At 40.9% G+C, this 14,424-nt stretch overlaps 2 protein-coding genes across 5 annotated transcripts in view; one reads left to right on the top strand and one right to left on the bottom strand.

Moving 5' to 3' along the window:
- Positions 1–14,424, top strand: part of WIPF3 (WAS/WASL interacting protein family member 3) — a 302,270-nt gene that overhangs the window by 141,590 nt on the left and 146,256 nt on the right. The gene's annotated exons all lie outside the window — the stretch shown is intronic.
- Positions 1–14,424, bottom strand: part of COLQ (collagen like tail subunit of asymmetric acetylcholinesterase) — a 40,683-nt gene that overhangs the window by 13,956 nt on the left and 12,303 nt on the right. The window contains exons 2-11 of one of the 2 annotated variants that reach the window (XM_057424916.1): positions 13,406–13,518; positions 11,521–11,625; positions 9,122–9,166; positions 8,404–8,430; positions 6,654–6,725; positions 4,185–4,247; positions 3,125–3,151; positions 2,424–2,468; positions 1,645–1,680; positions 713–793 (exon numbers count right to left, since the gene is read on the bottom strand). In XM_057424916.1, coding sequence (XP_057280899.1) covers positions 713–793; positions 1,645–1,680; positions 2,424–2,468; positions 3,125–3,151; positions 4,185–4,247; positions 6,654–6,725; positions 8,404–8,430; positions 9,122–9,166; positions 11,521–11,625; positions 13,406–13,518 — 614 coding nt within the window. The remainder of the gene's footprint in view (positions 1–712; positions 794–1,644; positions 1,681–2,423; positions 2,469–3,124; positions 3,152–4,184; positions 4,248–6,653; positions 6,726–8,403; positions 8,431–9,121; positions 9,167–11,520; positions 11,626–13,405; positions 13,519–14,424) is intronic. The other variant, XM_057424917.1, reaches the window with a different exon arrangement.

Here is a 14,424-nt window from a genome sequence, read left to right as displayed (position 1 = left end):
TGGTGAGCCAGGGAGAAAATTCATGCACAGGCAATGGGACCTCCCTTGCAGGATGCTAATGCTGCCCTTTCTGCCTGCAGCTTCCTCCCAGGTGAGGAAGAATTGGATTTTGTAGCATCAACAGCAATTCCTCTCCCCATTCAGAGGCTCAGAAAACAAGTGTTTTCCTACAAACCTTCTTTCACTCATCCCAGGAACCTGTTATTGTGAGAGGTAGAGGATGGTATTGGTTGTTGAATTTTGGATATATCCCATATGCCATTGCAGCCTGCCTGTAAATCAAGCAGCCCTGCTCCCTAAGTCACCTTCACAGTTAGGATCTACAAAGTGTAAGGCACCACAATGTTATATTCCACGCTAAGACCTGAACCTTGTATCAACTATCTAGCCATCAGATGGGGCTGAGACTGTAGCTCTGTGTTGCTTAGGACTCCAAGGAGGTGTTCATGGTCTGCTCAAGTTCTATTCAATGAGTTCATTACCAAGACAGGAAAAATATGATTTTCCCCATGTTGCAAGGCCAGAGAGCTGAATGATACAGATAAGGTTCCAGCCCTAAAGCTGAGGTTTTAACTCCTGCATAGGCTGTATATGCATATGAGGGGCTTCAGAGTTTCTGTCTGTTCCTCCTGTGATAAAGTGCCTGGTATCACACAAGCACACACCACACATATGCCACGAGTCACAGGAAAAGGAAAAGCCATGATCCTACTTGTTTGCCTCGTTTTCCAGGTCTTCCTATAGGTCCTCTGTGTCCTGGTACTCCCGATTGTCCCTTCGGGCCCATCTCTCCCTTGGTGGGCGCAGAGGGAAGGAAGGAAGCAGGATGTAAGTACAAGATTCACATGATTCCTCTGGATAATGCTGGCACTGTTTCTTTCTCAAAAATCCAAAATTCAATGAAATATTTTCAAACAAGTGTAAAGTAAAAAATATTGCTTAAAATTTCCCTGAAAAATCCTTATTAAAGAGGAGGCCAAATGGAAAGATCAGAAACATGCTCAGAGACTTGGAGAGGCCAAGGCTAGCAAAACTCTCTTACACCTTGGCAATATCATGCTTTGCTGTTAAGATGGATGTATAATAAAATCACTCATGGAAAGGGAAGTGAATTCACTCATCTTCTAGCCTCCTTAGAAACAATTATTATTTCCTTATCCTAATTTCAGAGACAAGATCTGATTACATCTTAAAATTATCCTCCTTCAGAGTTTTTATCCAGAAGCCAACATCCAAATTTTATTGTTTTTCAAGTAGAGACTTATGATGACATAAAAACTGGTCAGGGTTACCACTGCTATTTGTAGTAGTGTCATTTGAATTCAGAGTACCAAGAAGGAAGCATTTATTAGCTTCAAATGAATAAACTCCAAACAATTAGGGCAGTTATGAATCTGTAAACAAGGGTTTGATTACATTAAACAGGAGGAAAATTATAACTAAACCAGTGGTCTGAGGAAAAAAGAGAAACACCAAATGGCTAAATTTCAGGGTTTTCTCCTAAGATAAAAGGTCTGAAGAATTTGATCATCAGTCCAAGAAGTCAGGTATGACTTTCAATGTCTTATACTTTCCAGGATGTCCCTGAAGCAACTGATTGACCCTTAACTTAACACAGCTCCCCAACACACCACACCCACTTACTTTTTGTCCCAGCATTCCAGGGAAGCCTATTTCTCCCTACAAAATAAAAGGACAAAAATGATAAAAAGATGTGGAGTCATCTTTGCCAAAGCAGCACCTTCCCTGGATGCAAGAAGAACAAGTGCCATGTACTTAACCAGATACTGGTCAAAGAAACCCACACTGTGATTCAGCACTGTGGGCGATGCAGTAGGTGGAGAATTATAAGCACAATTTTACTGTAAATCCCCTTGTACAGTAACACTATTCCTCTGCCACCTGCTTCCTCTCCTCCAGCAAGAACATCCTGATCGTATTTTGTCTGCAGGCAACTCTGCTACCTGGACAGCTCCTGCATTTTGGAATAGCATTTCTCCATTTACATCAGAAACAATTTACTTTTCCTTTCTCAGTTAAAAGAACCCCCAAGCCGTGAATCTCACCCCTCCTTTTCCCGCCTATCCTCAGCATTATCATTCACCACTTAAAACCATTTTGGCAAGCTGTTGTGGTTCTGGACTGCACAGGCCAGGAGAGACTGAGGTTATCCCCAAGGAATTCCCTCCCTCACTCGTGAGCCCCCCTGTGTGCTGGCACTGAAGGGCACATGGACATGGATGCTACCCCACCACCCTCCCATCAGGCAGGACCACTGCCTTCCCTCCCCATTCTTGCCCTCCAAGGAAGATGCCTCCAGGCTCCCTTCCTCCAAGCCATTCCTGTTTTTTGCCATCAGAAGTACATTAGTCCTCATGTGCACATTCAGCTAAAGCTCACAGCTATTTGGAAAAGAAAATTACCTGGTCTCCTTTGACTCCTTTGTCACCCCTGTCACCTCTGGATCCCTGGAAGGAGATAACAGGGCAATAACAGCTTAATTACTACCATTTCATGAGGAAGCAATAAATATTTCTCACATGAGGTGTTATTTAGAGTCACACATAATACAGTATTATCTTCAGAGTGAGGCATATGGTTTGATACCCTAAAATGTTTCCTTTCTACTTTCATTGACATTACAACAGAATTAAAAGTAAGGCTTGCAGGAAAAGGGACTCATTCTCCCCAGATAATTACTTTAAATAGGTGCTTTCCTGGATATAATGCTTCTAAACTTGATTTTTTTCCCCACTTGGCTTCATCTAAATTGAGGTTCCACTGTAAGGTCTTACAGTAAAAACTGTCTGAGTGTCAATGTATATATATATATAGCCTAAATAAACCAGAGGGACAACAAAGAATTATTATACCCGTTCTACAGACGGAGAAGCTGTAGTGAGGTGCACTGTAGTAATTTGTTCACAAGACAGTTTGTAAAACTCACTTCTTCAGTATCCCAGCCCAAAACACAAGACTGTGCTCCTTACTGATGCTTGTTTTCATTTCTCAGTGGGACCTTTGGACTTCCCCCCATCAAAACCCAGTCTCATTTCTACAGTTACTTTTTTTGCATAACTGTTTCCAATGGTTAAATTACACATTATTCTGTTGTCACACTGACCTTTTCTCCTCTAGTTCCAGGAAAACCCTAAAGGGAATGATAGACACTTTAATGCTTCTGGCTTTCAACATCACCCAAGAAGCTGAACTTTCAAACTTTGAAGTGAAGAAAAAGAGTGAAGCACAAATAATTAACTGCATCAACTTGTAAATGCAAATGAATATTTACAGCTTCTAAAATTGCACTGAAACAGAACTATGAAACATGAATTAAAGACAAGACAACTCAGCCCAAAAGCCAACATGAAAAAGCCGGGTAAAGCCAGCAGGTTTGATATTGCTTTAAAATTGAAACAAGCGAGATAAAATGTAGCTGAATAAAGCCTTAGATGACACAATTAATAACCTAAAATATTTTTAGCAATAATCTTCTCCTTCTGGGTTCTTGGGTTTAGGTCCCCCCCCCCCCCCCCCCCCCCGGAACATCTCTAAATTATATGTAAGTAATCTTTCAATGTGAAGATTACTATAAAAACAAGTTTTTCTTTCAGAAACATACAATAAACAAGGGTATTCAGTTCTTCTTTCTAGTCCTTTATTTGAATAAACTGACTGCACAATCTTTTTCAAGTACCTAAAAATATTGTGGCTTAAATTTGTAAAGGCAAAGGCTATGCTATAGACCATGATGTGCAGACCCTAGAACATTCAGACCAAACTGTGCTTACTATTTGACTGTCAATACATATGCATAGATTTAGTAGAGGACCAAAATGATCTCCAGTCTTGTGAGGTGGGTGGAAAACATTGCAGACATGATTTAATGCCTCAGATATACTTAACAACTCCAGTTTTCTAGTGGGATACAATTATATATGAGTTTTGCTTTTAACATAAATTTTTGCGTTAGAATAATTTATACCTAAGCATTTTTATGAAAAGCCAAAAACACAGCCAAGCCCAACCAGACAACATAACCTTGCTTGAAGAACACATCTTTTAAGCTGTATTAGAAAAGATGCATCTTGACAAATGCTATCCAGCCAATTCATGAGGGAAGCAGCTGTCAGCAGAGCGTTAGAAACCAATATGTCTGAAAATGCAGCATTTGGTTAACAAACCTTGGAGCCCATTGGTCCTCTTGTACCTGGCAATCCCATCACACCCAACTCTCCCTTTTCACCCTAAAGGGGTCAATAAAGAGAGTTATTCATTGTGGCTCTCTGATGAGGTCATATTTGAATGTCTGACAGTTTAGCAGTTGAGGTTTTACGTCCAATGATTGAGACAAGTCTGACCTTGGTGTAATATTGTAGTCAGAGCTCTGTATTTCAATTCTATCCTGCCTGAGTCCTCATATGTTATCTTATCCTTCTATTGGCATTTTCTTGGATGCGTAACTTCTGCTTCAGTTTTGTCAGATGCTATTAAAGGACATGCAAACAAATTAGAAGCAGCAGTGCATCATTTTTTCTGCATGAAGGTGCATCATCTCTACCCAGCATCACTTCCACTGAATTGCAGAAAATAAAGGTATTCTGCTGCAAGTCCTTATGGCTTGGGAAAACATAGTGAATAGTTTTATTGCAGCTCTGAGACATAATGTGCTTTACAGTGGTTTGGAGCCAGTAAATCATGAAAAGGCTTTACAACAACTTCTCTGGCTGCTGCCAGCTAATTATATCTAGCATGAAATTCGGAGTAGTCCCCGCAGACATGCAGTAGCACTACAGCAGAATACAGTTGGCTCTCATTCTCCTTTGGCTTTCACTGTCCTAGAAATGAAGAGGATTCTCACATTGGCTGCTGCCCCAGCAGAAGCTCAGAAAGGACTTGAAGAAACAAAGTAGAAGTAAGGATTAGACCAACATTGTGTCAAAGAAAGAGAAGTAAGGAGACACAGCTAAAAACCATAAAGCAGAGAGATGGGAATGAGAGAAAAAAACCAAAGCAAAACAAAACAAAGAGCATCTTACTGGAGAGTTACAGCAAGAAGAGGATGCAGTAAATGACTGTAGAGAAGATGAGTAGTCTGGGAAGATGAGAGATGAGAAGGAGAGAAAGGAAAGAGACACAACCAATGGAAATGAGCAGAGAGATCTGCTGGCCTCTATTTGACTGGAGCCTTTACTGACAAGCAGGAATCTGAAATTTATAAAGACAAGGAGAAATGAAAACGTGAACTCATCTAAGGAACACAGGAGACAGGTACCAGAGGAGACAATAAAAGCAGAAGAACTGGAATCAAACAGCAAGTATCACTTGCAGTCAAAGTATAGGAAAAAGTATTACTACTGAATATGAAGGATGCTTCTAGAAGTGTGATGAAAAAGCATAACAATAGGCAAAGAGGAGATAATATCAAAAGTAGGAAGACTTGGTAAATAAAACTAGAGCTTACATAAGGAAAGGCCAAGTGAATGATTTTTCTGACTACCTTGCTCTTAGTACTAAGTCTGTGAGAGAAGGAGGTAGTTGAAGCTTCCTTCTACCCTCACTGCCCCTACTGTCAGAAATCACAGCACACAGTGCGTTTTCTGGGGGGACACCATGTCCTATCTCACAGTTCAAAGTGAACATTGTCTCCTTATAAGCAACACTCTTGTTGCTTGCCTACATTCTATAATATGATGTTTCTATAATACGATGTTTTTCATCTAACACATTGAAGATGTGTTAGGGTTGAGGGTCTGTTTTCCAGATGTGGCTTGAATTCAGAAGTCATCTACTATAATTCTTGCAGTCCTCTGAGGTGGTGGTACAAGCATCCGTGGAGCAAATGAAGAGTCAAAGATTTACTGGAAAATGTAGCGTTGAACTAAACATTGCGTGCAGTCCTTTTGCCTGATGCGTACTGAATTGAAGGGAAGCAAGTTATCTCAAAAGTCCCAGTAGAAACGCCATATACTGTGGCTTCTGTAAGGAGCTGTATAGATTTCACATGATATTATACTCAGCAAAGGACTGTCCTGAAGCTTTTCCATGATAAATGAAGAGGAAGCAACCACTCAGCAGTAGCAAAGAGGGTCCTGACATTTCTTCTGCTGTTGGTTATAAAAAGTCACAGGAATAAATGTCTGTTTGTATGGGAATTAACTTCAAAGACACGATCAGTAATTCACATGGTTTGTAATCTCTTTCCGCTGAGACCAGCCTGGTGTTTTCCCTCTGATCGCATGGGCATATAGTTGCACTGCCAAGAAGTACACATTCAGGTGAAGAGATCATCATAAAGAGCGCTCATAAAGATGATGATCAGCTTTAAAGCACTGATCAATGTGACTGTGAGACACCAGTGCTTATCAATGAGTCTTCATTAGATTGATTTTCGGTTTCCCTCTGACATATTTTAATCAACATAAGAAGTGCTACAGGGTCTAGGCTGAAGGTGGATAAACCTAACCCTAGACTGGGCAGCTCTTTGCAGAGCAGTGTATGAAACAAGACAAGCACAGAGTGTCCTTGCACTGCTGCAGCTTCCCAGCCTTTAGCAGATAATCGCTTAGAGACTTCCTAATGACTTCCCATGACAACTATCATGTTCAGATCATGATGCTGAACAGGTTATTCCATGTGAATTTTAGTCTTACCTTCGGTCCCACAGGTCCAGGCCATCCTATTGGTCCTGGCATTCCAGGGACACCCGGGGGACCTGGTCTACCCTTGAACGGAAAACATCAATTACAACAATTCAGGCAACATCATTCCTACACACAGACCTCCACTGCAGACAGGAAGTTGGGAGGAATAAAGTCTTTTCAGCAAAAGACCTGAAAATGTTTCTTTACCTTGCTGTTAATACAAAAAAAAATACTATATTATATTCATAGTACACTTTATGTTAATGCTGCTGGAGGAGGTGTGGGGTTACAGAAATACCAAATTATACTGATTCAAATAAGCAGTTCAGCTACACAGTAAATCTATATGCAGTTAAAATAATTATCCTAAAACCCCAGTATGAATAACTTAAATGTTCTTTTCATTTAATAATATGATGTAAATCAGAAAGACTTGCATGTAGTTAGTAGATATCTATGTTAAGAACAGAACCAGGTTTTTAGCTGAGATATTTCTACATTTATTTACTTGTTATTTTGAACATTCTCATATTACTAACTGTAACAGCTACTTTATAGCTACTTTATGACTAGCAATAACTACATACATACAGTTATTTATCTATTTTAATTACTGTCTGTAAATCACTGCTTGAGTATCTCCTAAAATGCTGCAGATTAGTGCTACTCCACTGCTTTATGCCACTTGACAATATGATCTTAGAAATGTCCTTATGACATCTGGGGCCATGAATGACCTCCCATGAGCCAGACAGCTTGTAGCAAGGGTTAAACTGTTTTATTTCCAACGTGAGCAACTTCTCTTTCTGGACCTATTAGTGTATTTTAGAAGAGCAAGTACTGATGTATTACATTTAAGGTTGTACTTTCTTGTAGATTGGTGGGTGACCCTCTCTAAGACATTATTGTTTTGAAATCTTGAATTTATAGAAGTAATATCTTTGTTTACTGTAGGGCATTTGCAATTCAGATTAAAGAAAAAGACCTCTTTTGTTTATGTGTTTCATATCTATTTGAATTACTGATAGGTGTTAAAATCCTTTGTATGTTATTTAAAAGGTGTTAAAATCCTTGGTGTATTATTAGAAGGGTATTTCTTTTCCTGGTTAGTGACTACCCTCTGCTTATCTCTGATTTCATCCTACATTGCTGTCTTCTTTCAAAGTTAATTACATTAAATGGAGGTACTTAGTGACTGAGGTAACGTATTCTGTTTCATCACATGTAGGGACACATATTTTGGACAGCATATCATGGCTCATGTGTCACCAAGCATAGGACTGTAGTCAGCATATTGTATTGGTGCCAGAACTTTGGAAGTGTAATCATTGATGGTTATCCCCCTTTTGGGGGTATTTTTCGGAGCCTTGTTTAGACTTTGGAGAAGTAAAAAGTTTAATGTTGTTTTGGACTTTTCTCTCATGCACCTTTTGTGATAGCTCGCATACTCCTCTTTCCCTGTCCACAGAATGCGTAGGTCAGGTAACTTCCTATAATTGTCTGGCCAGAGATGTATGCTTTTGATGAGGGAATTTGTCGAATTCAAACCAGCTGGGGCAGGTCTCCAAACCAGAGGGCCCAGCTCTCCAGCCTTCACCTGGAGCTCCATACCACCCACCCTGAGTACCAGGAGAAGCAGCACATAGAGGTTAAACTTCAACACTCGCTAATCTTTATCTAACTATTGTCTGCAGCCCTCTCTGACAGCTATTACTTGTCAAGTATTAGGTGGGTTCTGAGAGAGCACTTTTGTTCATACCTTTCTTCCTGGCCTGCCAATCTCCCCCTGCCAGAGAAAGGAACATGTTAGTCCCATAGGCACCACAGAAGCACAGAGGTTCATTCGTCAATGCATTTATATGGAAAATAACATAAATTTGGGAATACCTTTGTGTTCAGGACTTTGCTTCCAAAGGTAAAATGAGAAAAATTCCTTTAAAAAAGCTCCTTGGTTTTTCCTGTGTTCTCAGCCCTAAATCTACAGTCATCCCCTTGTATAGTAAAGCATATAATTATGTGTCCAGCTTCAGGTATAAGGCCCCTAAAATCATCGTCATGGAGCAAATGACCAAACTTAACATACAGGCGAATTTTAACATCTGAGCTGACCCGTACAATTAACACGCATGGAGAGCCCTGCTTTTCATGTCCTCCCAGAAGGACAGGACATTCAAAGGCCTTTGGATCAGTACGATCGCTGACTTGTACACCTGAGCTGCTTTCTTAACACACACTCTAGACAGAGGTAGCTATGGTGAGAAGCCATAAAAAATGCATAAAGACTGAAAACCTACACTGAAATATGAAGCTTTAAATTACAAATTCAAACCAATTCACAGCCTTACATTCAAATTAAACCAACCCCCCACATCAGTAAGGCCCATCCTTCACTAATCAAAAGGAAAAAAATGAACATGCCCCCACCCCCTTCTTTCTTCCTCAAAACCACACCAAACTCCATAGCAAGCGACACTTACTTTCTCCCCTTTTGGTCCCATTATACCAGGAATCCCTTGTGGGCCCTAGGGAGAAAAGTGAATGCTGTTATTAAACTACAGTAGTATGGAGGCACTAGTGGTTGTCTTCCTTCAGTCCCTGCCCCTGTAGGTCTCTCCTGGGAATAAAGTTTGGGATGCTGGATATGGTGGTTGACCATGGGCTCTATGGTATGATCATAGCGTATTGCCTGGACATGTTTCTCTCCCTCAAATGAGGATGGTTTTCTTCTTTCAGGAGACTTCTTAATCCAGACAGACCTTGAACCCCATCTCAGAGAAAAAGAAATCAGAAAAACAATGTTGTTTCTAGAGAGCTCCAGGTCACAGATCACCTTTCATTTGTGAATGACCAAGGAAAAAACTCCTATGAGCCTGTATCAGAGTGTTAGATTCACCATACAAATCACTCCAGGTTTGAATCCTGGCTGACTTATGCTGTCCAAAACGTAATGCAAATTGTACATGAATAGCAGCAAAGTGTACCCTCAAATGCAAATTACTCCAAATATTTTTGTCAGTGGAGTTAAAGTTTTCAATACTGTAAATCAGAACATGCCCTATTAGAGTGAGAGCCAAATTTTATCTTGTTACTTCCATTTTACCTCAGGTTATTACACTGTGAGTTAAACCATTACAATTCCAGTTCTTTTTCTTATGAAAAAGTGTTAAAATATAGCTCTGAGTCAATAGTAGGAGGTTTTAGAACACCTTGGAAAGCCGGGCAAACTACAGCAGAAAGGAATTCAGAATTACTTCTTAGATTACTTTTTTGTAATGGTAGCATTGCTTTTCAGGTGACCATTGCCATAAAGTATTGCCCAGAGGACTGCTGGCTCTTACACTGTCCCATTACGTGACACAGTCCCATAATGTATAATTAAAAATTCCAAAGCCATGTTATACCCACCCTACTGTCTGCTGCTGTGATAAAATCTGCCAGCCTACTCCATTGAAAAATGTTCTTGGAGGGATCATAGGTCATCTGGTTGCAAGATCAGTATTATTTATAGCAAAGGACCTTGTGGAACGATAGAATTAATATTTCTGTTCTTCCACTTAAGTCAGAGAGAGCATTAAGAGGGTTTTTCTTAAACAAAGATTCTAGAGAAGACTGAAATAACAACAGCTTCTTTAATATATACTGCAACTCTGGATCATGGCCAACCACGCTGCAGGGCTGTTCCATAGTGCAGGACAGGACAAACACTTCCCATCACTTCTCACATCATTCACATGCTAAATGAATCTGCCTCGTCCTGCATCTCAGCAAAGACAAAATGGCAGAACAATAAAGTCAAAGTTGGTAAAACAAGACTTCGTGGTTTTCACATTGCAGCTTCTAGACTGTTTACAAATACCTTCTGAAGTATTCACTCCTAAATAATTAAAGCTAAGCTTTTTTCCACATAACTGAACCTTTACTGTGACCTATTGTCCATGTGTTTTAAATAGTTTTTGGGCCCTTGTTAACTTCGCAGGCTGCCCAAGCCCTAGTCACAGCTTTTGCTGCAGCAAAGGTCCTGTGCCATGTCTGCTATTAGCTGTATTGCAATAAAATCTGCACCTGGGGGCGTTGAGGAAGATCCCTGTCCCAGTGCACCAGGCACAGCATGTAGCTTGGGAACTCCTATGCGTCAGGAGAAACTGGCATTACGTCTCCATTAATTTTTCTTTGGATAGAATGAACTGGAACAGAAGGACAGACGAGTGATCTTCTCCATGCTACAGAGATGTGTGCAAAAATGTTACCCCTAGAGGTGGACCATTTCCTTGGAAGTTTTCTGACCTCACTCAGAACATTTCTGAACATACAAATTGTACAGAATGAAATGGGAGGTCAAAAAGAATGGCCCAGGGCTACCCAGCACATCCAAGGCAGAGATGTTGGAGGTCATGCTAGACCACATCCACATCTCCTGGATCCCATACCACTGCCGTCCTAAAGCCTTTCCTTGTCTTTTATGTTTCCTGTAGGTGTTTGCAATCACAGGGATGTACTCCACTAATATGCAAGTTCATTGCACTTTTTGTGCATCCATTTACAGGCTCACATGAAGGACAACAGAAGGACAAAAGAGAAAAGTAACAAGAGCCTCTGAAGGAAGCGATTGCACCTCTGTGATTTTTGATGGGTGCTACCCACAATAAAACTCCACAACAAACTAAGAGTGAACTTGAAACCAGAGTACACAAGGCAGAGATGAGAGCATAGTGTAGAATGCCTATATGATTTATGCATAGTCATGTCACTATGAGATTAAGCTAGAGCTTGATATGTTTATTAAGAGGCAAAAAGCATTTGCAGATGTTTTACAGCTTTGTAAGGACCTAGGAGCAAGTGAGAGAACATGTGGTTTAATCATAAGGGCATCACTCACCTGGGGGCCAGGTGGCCCTGCAGGGCAATATGATTTAGGCAGAGAGGGAGCCTGTATTATCGGGTGCTCCTGACACAACTCTTTCATATCCAGGGAAAGGAGTTTCTACATAAAATAAAACATAGGAGTGAATATGCAGCCATACGTAGCCTGTTGGAGAAATGCAGTAAGAAAAGTACCACAAAATGCTACAGCCCCAGGAGAGTTTATCTGCCCCCTTAGGGAGAAGCCCAGGGTTTGTCACAAGGTTAACTTCACACGTGTGAACATTAGCACTTCAGCATAGTGTCCTGCCCCACACTTCCTCCTCCTCCTCTCCCAGAGGCACACGGCAGCCGGGCTGCCATACGCCTTTTAGAGCCAGCATGGGATCCTGGCCTATTCTTAGACCTGACCCTGCTCTCTCTGTTCCACTTCACATGTATCTGCATCTCTCCAAAAATAGCATCTTTGCTCTAATAAAAGAGACTATGCTCAGCGAGGGTATAGGCAGTGTGAACTTCGATCCAGAAGACACCAGCCCATAGGCTTTCATTCACTCCAGACCAGAGCAGATGTCTTTGATAAGCAACAAAAGCTTAATCTTTTGGCTTAAAAATTAGGATTGTATGAGTAAACTGCCTTATGGCTTGTGACAGAAGTGATATCCCCTGGAAATGTAGACTAACACTGAGCCAGAAACACCAGATTAACAAAACTGATCTTCAGCTTCCCAGCAAAAAGCCGGTCTCCAGAAAAGTTCCAGCTAGAGACTCCAAAGCACAAAGTTCATAGTGAATTCACGTGGCTCCCACCCTCATAGTAACTAGTCTTATTCTCTCCCTCACATAAGGGGGATGATGTGAAGGGTGAATTTATGCTGATTACTCTCTGGGCTGTGTGGGGAAATCTCAGGGCCCTGGTCCCAACCTCATCCTCAGTGAAGGAGTATGCCACATTCCTAAGGAAATCTTGTCTCTGGGTCTCCTTTCTACGGACATTAAGGCACAGGGAGGGGATCAGGAAGACGGAAGCAACCAGATTTTGGTCTGGTGGAAACAGCAGCCTGGGCTCAATCCTTATCTCTCTGAAGGCAATGGAGAATCTTACACTGTATTTTTTCTTGGGTTAGTTCTTGCTAACAATTATTTCTATGCCAGTAGCAATAATTGCAGTATTTGTATATGGTAAATGAGTAGTAGAATTAAGAAAATTATGGAGTAGGTAGAAAAATTCTTAATGTTGGGGTGGAAAATACATCAGAGTTAACAGACCGTAGTAATAACAGTAACCGGGCAAACATACCCATAGTGTCCTGTATGCTGCGTATGTTAACATGCATATAGGTACGTATCATGTAGAGCAGATATGTGCATAGGTGGGTGAGTGAAAATTGCATACAGCAGCTCAAACATGTCTGTGTTTCTGCAAAATGAAATGGTGGGAATAGATTCCATTGGAGGATTTTGGGACCTTCATTTCACCTGCTGGATAAGGCAAATGTGATTTAAACCAGGACACATAAATAACATACACCCTGAAATCATTGTGTGGGATGAAAAATTGCCTTTCTGTCCTTACTTGGTTTATTGCATTGCCATTACCCTGAGTTCAGGATTGCCTTCTGCTAAGTAAGTTCCCAAAACAGAATAAGAATATTTTAAGTTAATTGAATTAACTGCATGAACAAACCCTACTTCATTTCATGCCTTGATCTATTTGAGATTCACTTCCAAGCCACAGTCTGGGATGTGAATGATTCTCCTAACAGAGACATATCAATAAAGCCAGATCAAAGAGGTTTGTTGAGTGACACCAGGAAGCAGTGCTTGAGAGGATGCTTCAGTCTTTGTCATATATAAAGAGTCATGTAAAAGAAAGAGAAAGGCTCCAGGGTCACACTTACAGTGTTCCAGCCATGCCTGAAGGATGGTGGTGGGAACAGGGGCGGTGGAGGAGGGATGAGGAGGCAGCACGCTCTGAGGTTGAGCTGTTTCTTCTGTTCCAAACAAGGGAGATCTGTTCAATACAAACACTCATGGGTTGTCTTGAACACCACAAACATTTCTTACAGCTTAAGAGGAGTTTCCATGCCACAGGGTTTTCCTACATCTTGTGTGCATTGATTGCAACACTGTAATCCAAGCAGGGATTTAAGAAACCAGATGGTCCCTCAAGTTTGTAAGTTCCTTCTTGTGCTGAAGGAAGGCTCTGTGGAGATTTAAGCTCTTAATGTGGCTATTTGGGAAAATATCAGATAAGCAACACTAGAAAATAGAAGTATTTCTTGCTTTCTCTCTCCTCTTCCAAAAGTTTATTAGAAATAGCATCTTCTCATTCCCATTATAGTCTGCATACCACCAGGAACTCTGTGCTGTTGCCCACTAACATTCCCTGTGAAAAAAAATGTTTCAGGCACTTGTGTGATAAGAGTGGGAAGCTGTTCTACAGCACATTTGCTTATATTTCCCCTGGGACTGAAATCAGGTTGCCTTATTCCTGATTCATGCATCATCCCTAAGAATAAATACTCTGCAAGCCAGATTTAGCTTGTAGCTTCGTCACCAGCTGACCAGTAAGGCAGGATCTCAGTTGTGTTCACCAGTGTATTCAACCATTTCTAAGAAGTAAACTTCCATCAATAATCTGAGAAGCAGTGACCAAAGATTCACAGAGAAAGGGTATGAGGATGATGCATTTATACTGGGGGGAGAGTGTTCTGCATCAATTTACTCCTTGGGAAATATATCTCTAATCACAGTGGGGGCCTTCTACAAAGGTTTTGCCAAGGACAGCAAACATTTATTTATGTCTGTTGGTTTCTTGCTTCGGCAAATGGCAGCTGGAATGAACTGAAGGGTGGCAGAGAGCCAAACACAGCAGGAAGAAAAGCCTATGGTGGAGTATCTGGTATTAATAGAAAAT

The sequence above is a fragment of the Pezoporus wallicus genome, unplaced genomic scaffold (assembly GCF_028554395.1).
Source record: "Pezoporus wallicus isolate ANWC-B61680 ecotype Strahan unplaced genomic scaffold, APGP_CSIRO_Pwel_v1 contig_3181, whole genome shotgun sequence".
NCBI lineage: Eukaryota > Metazoa > Chordata > Aves > Psittaciformes > Psittacidae > Pezoporus > Pezoporus wallicus.
Note: the sequence above shows the minus strand (reverse complement) of the source record. Positions and strands in the feature narration are given on the sequence as shown.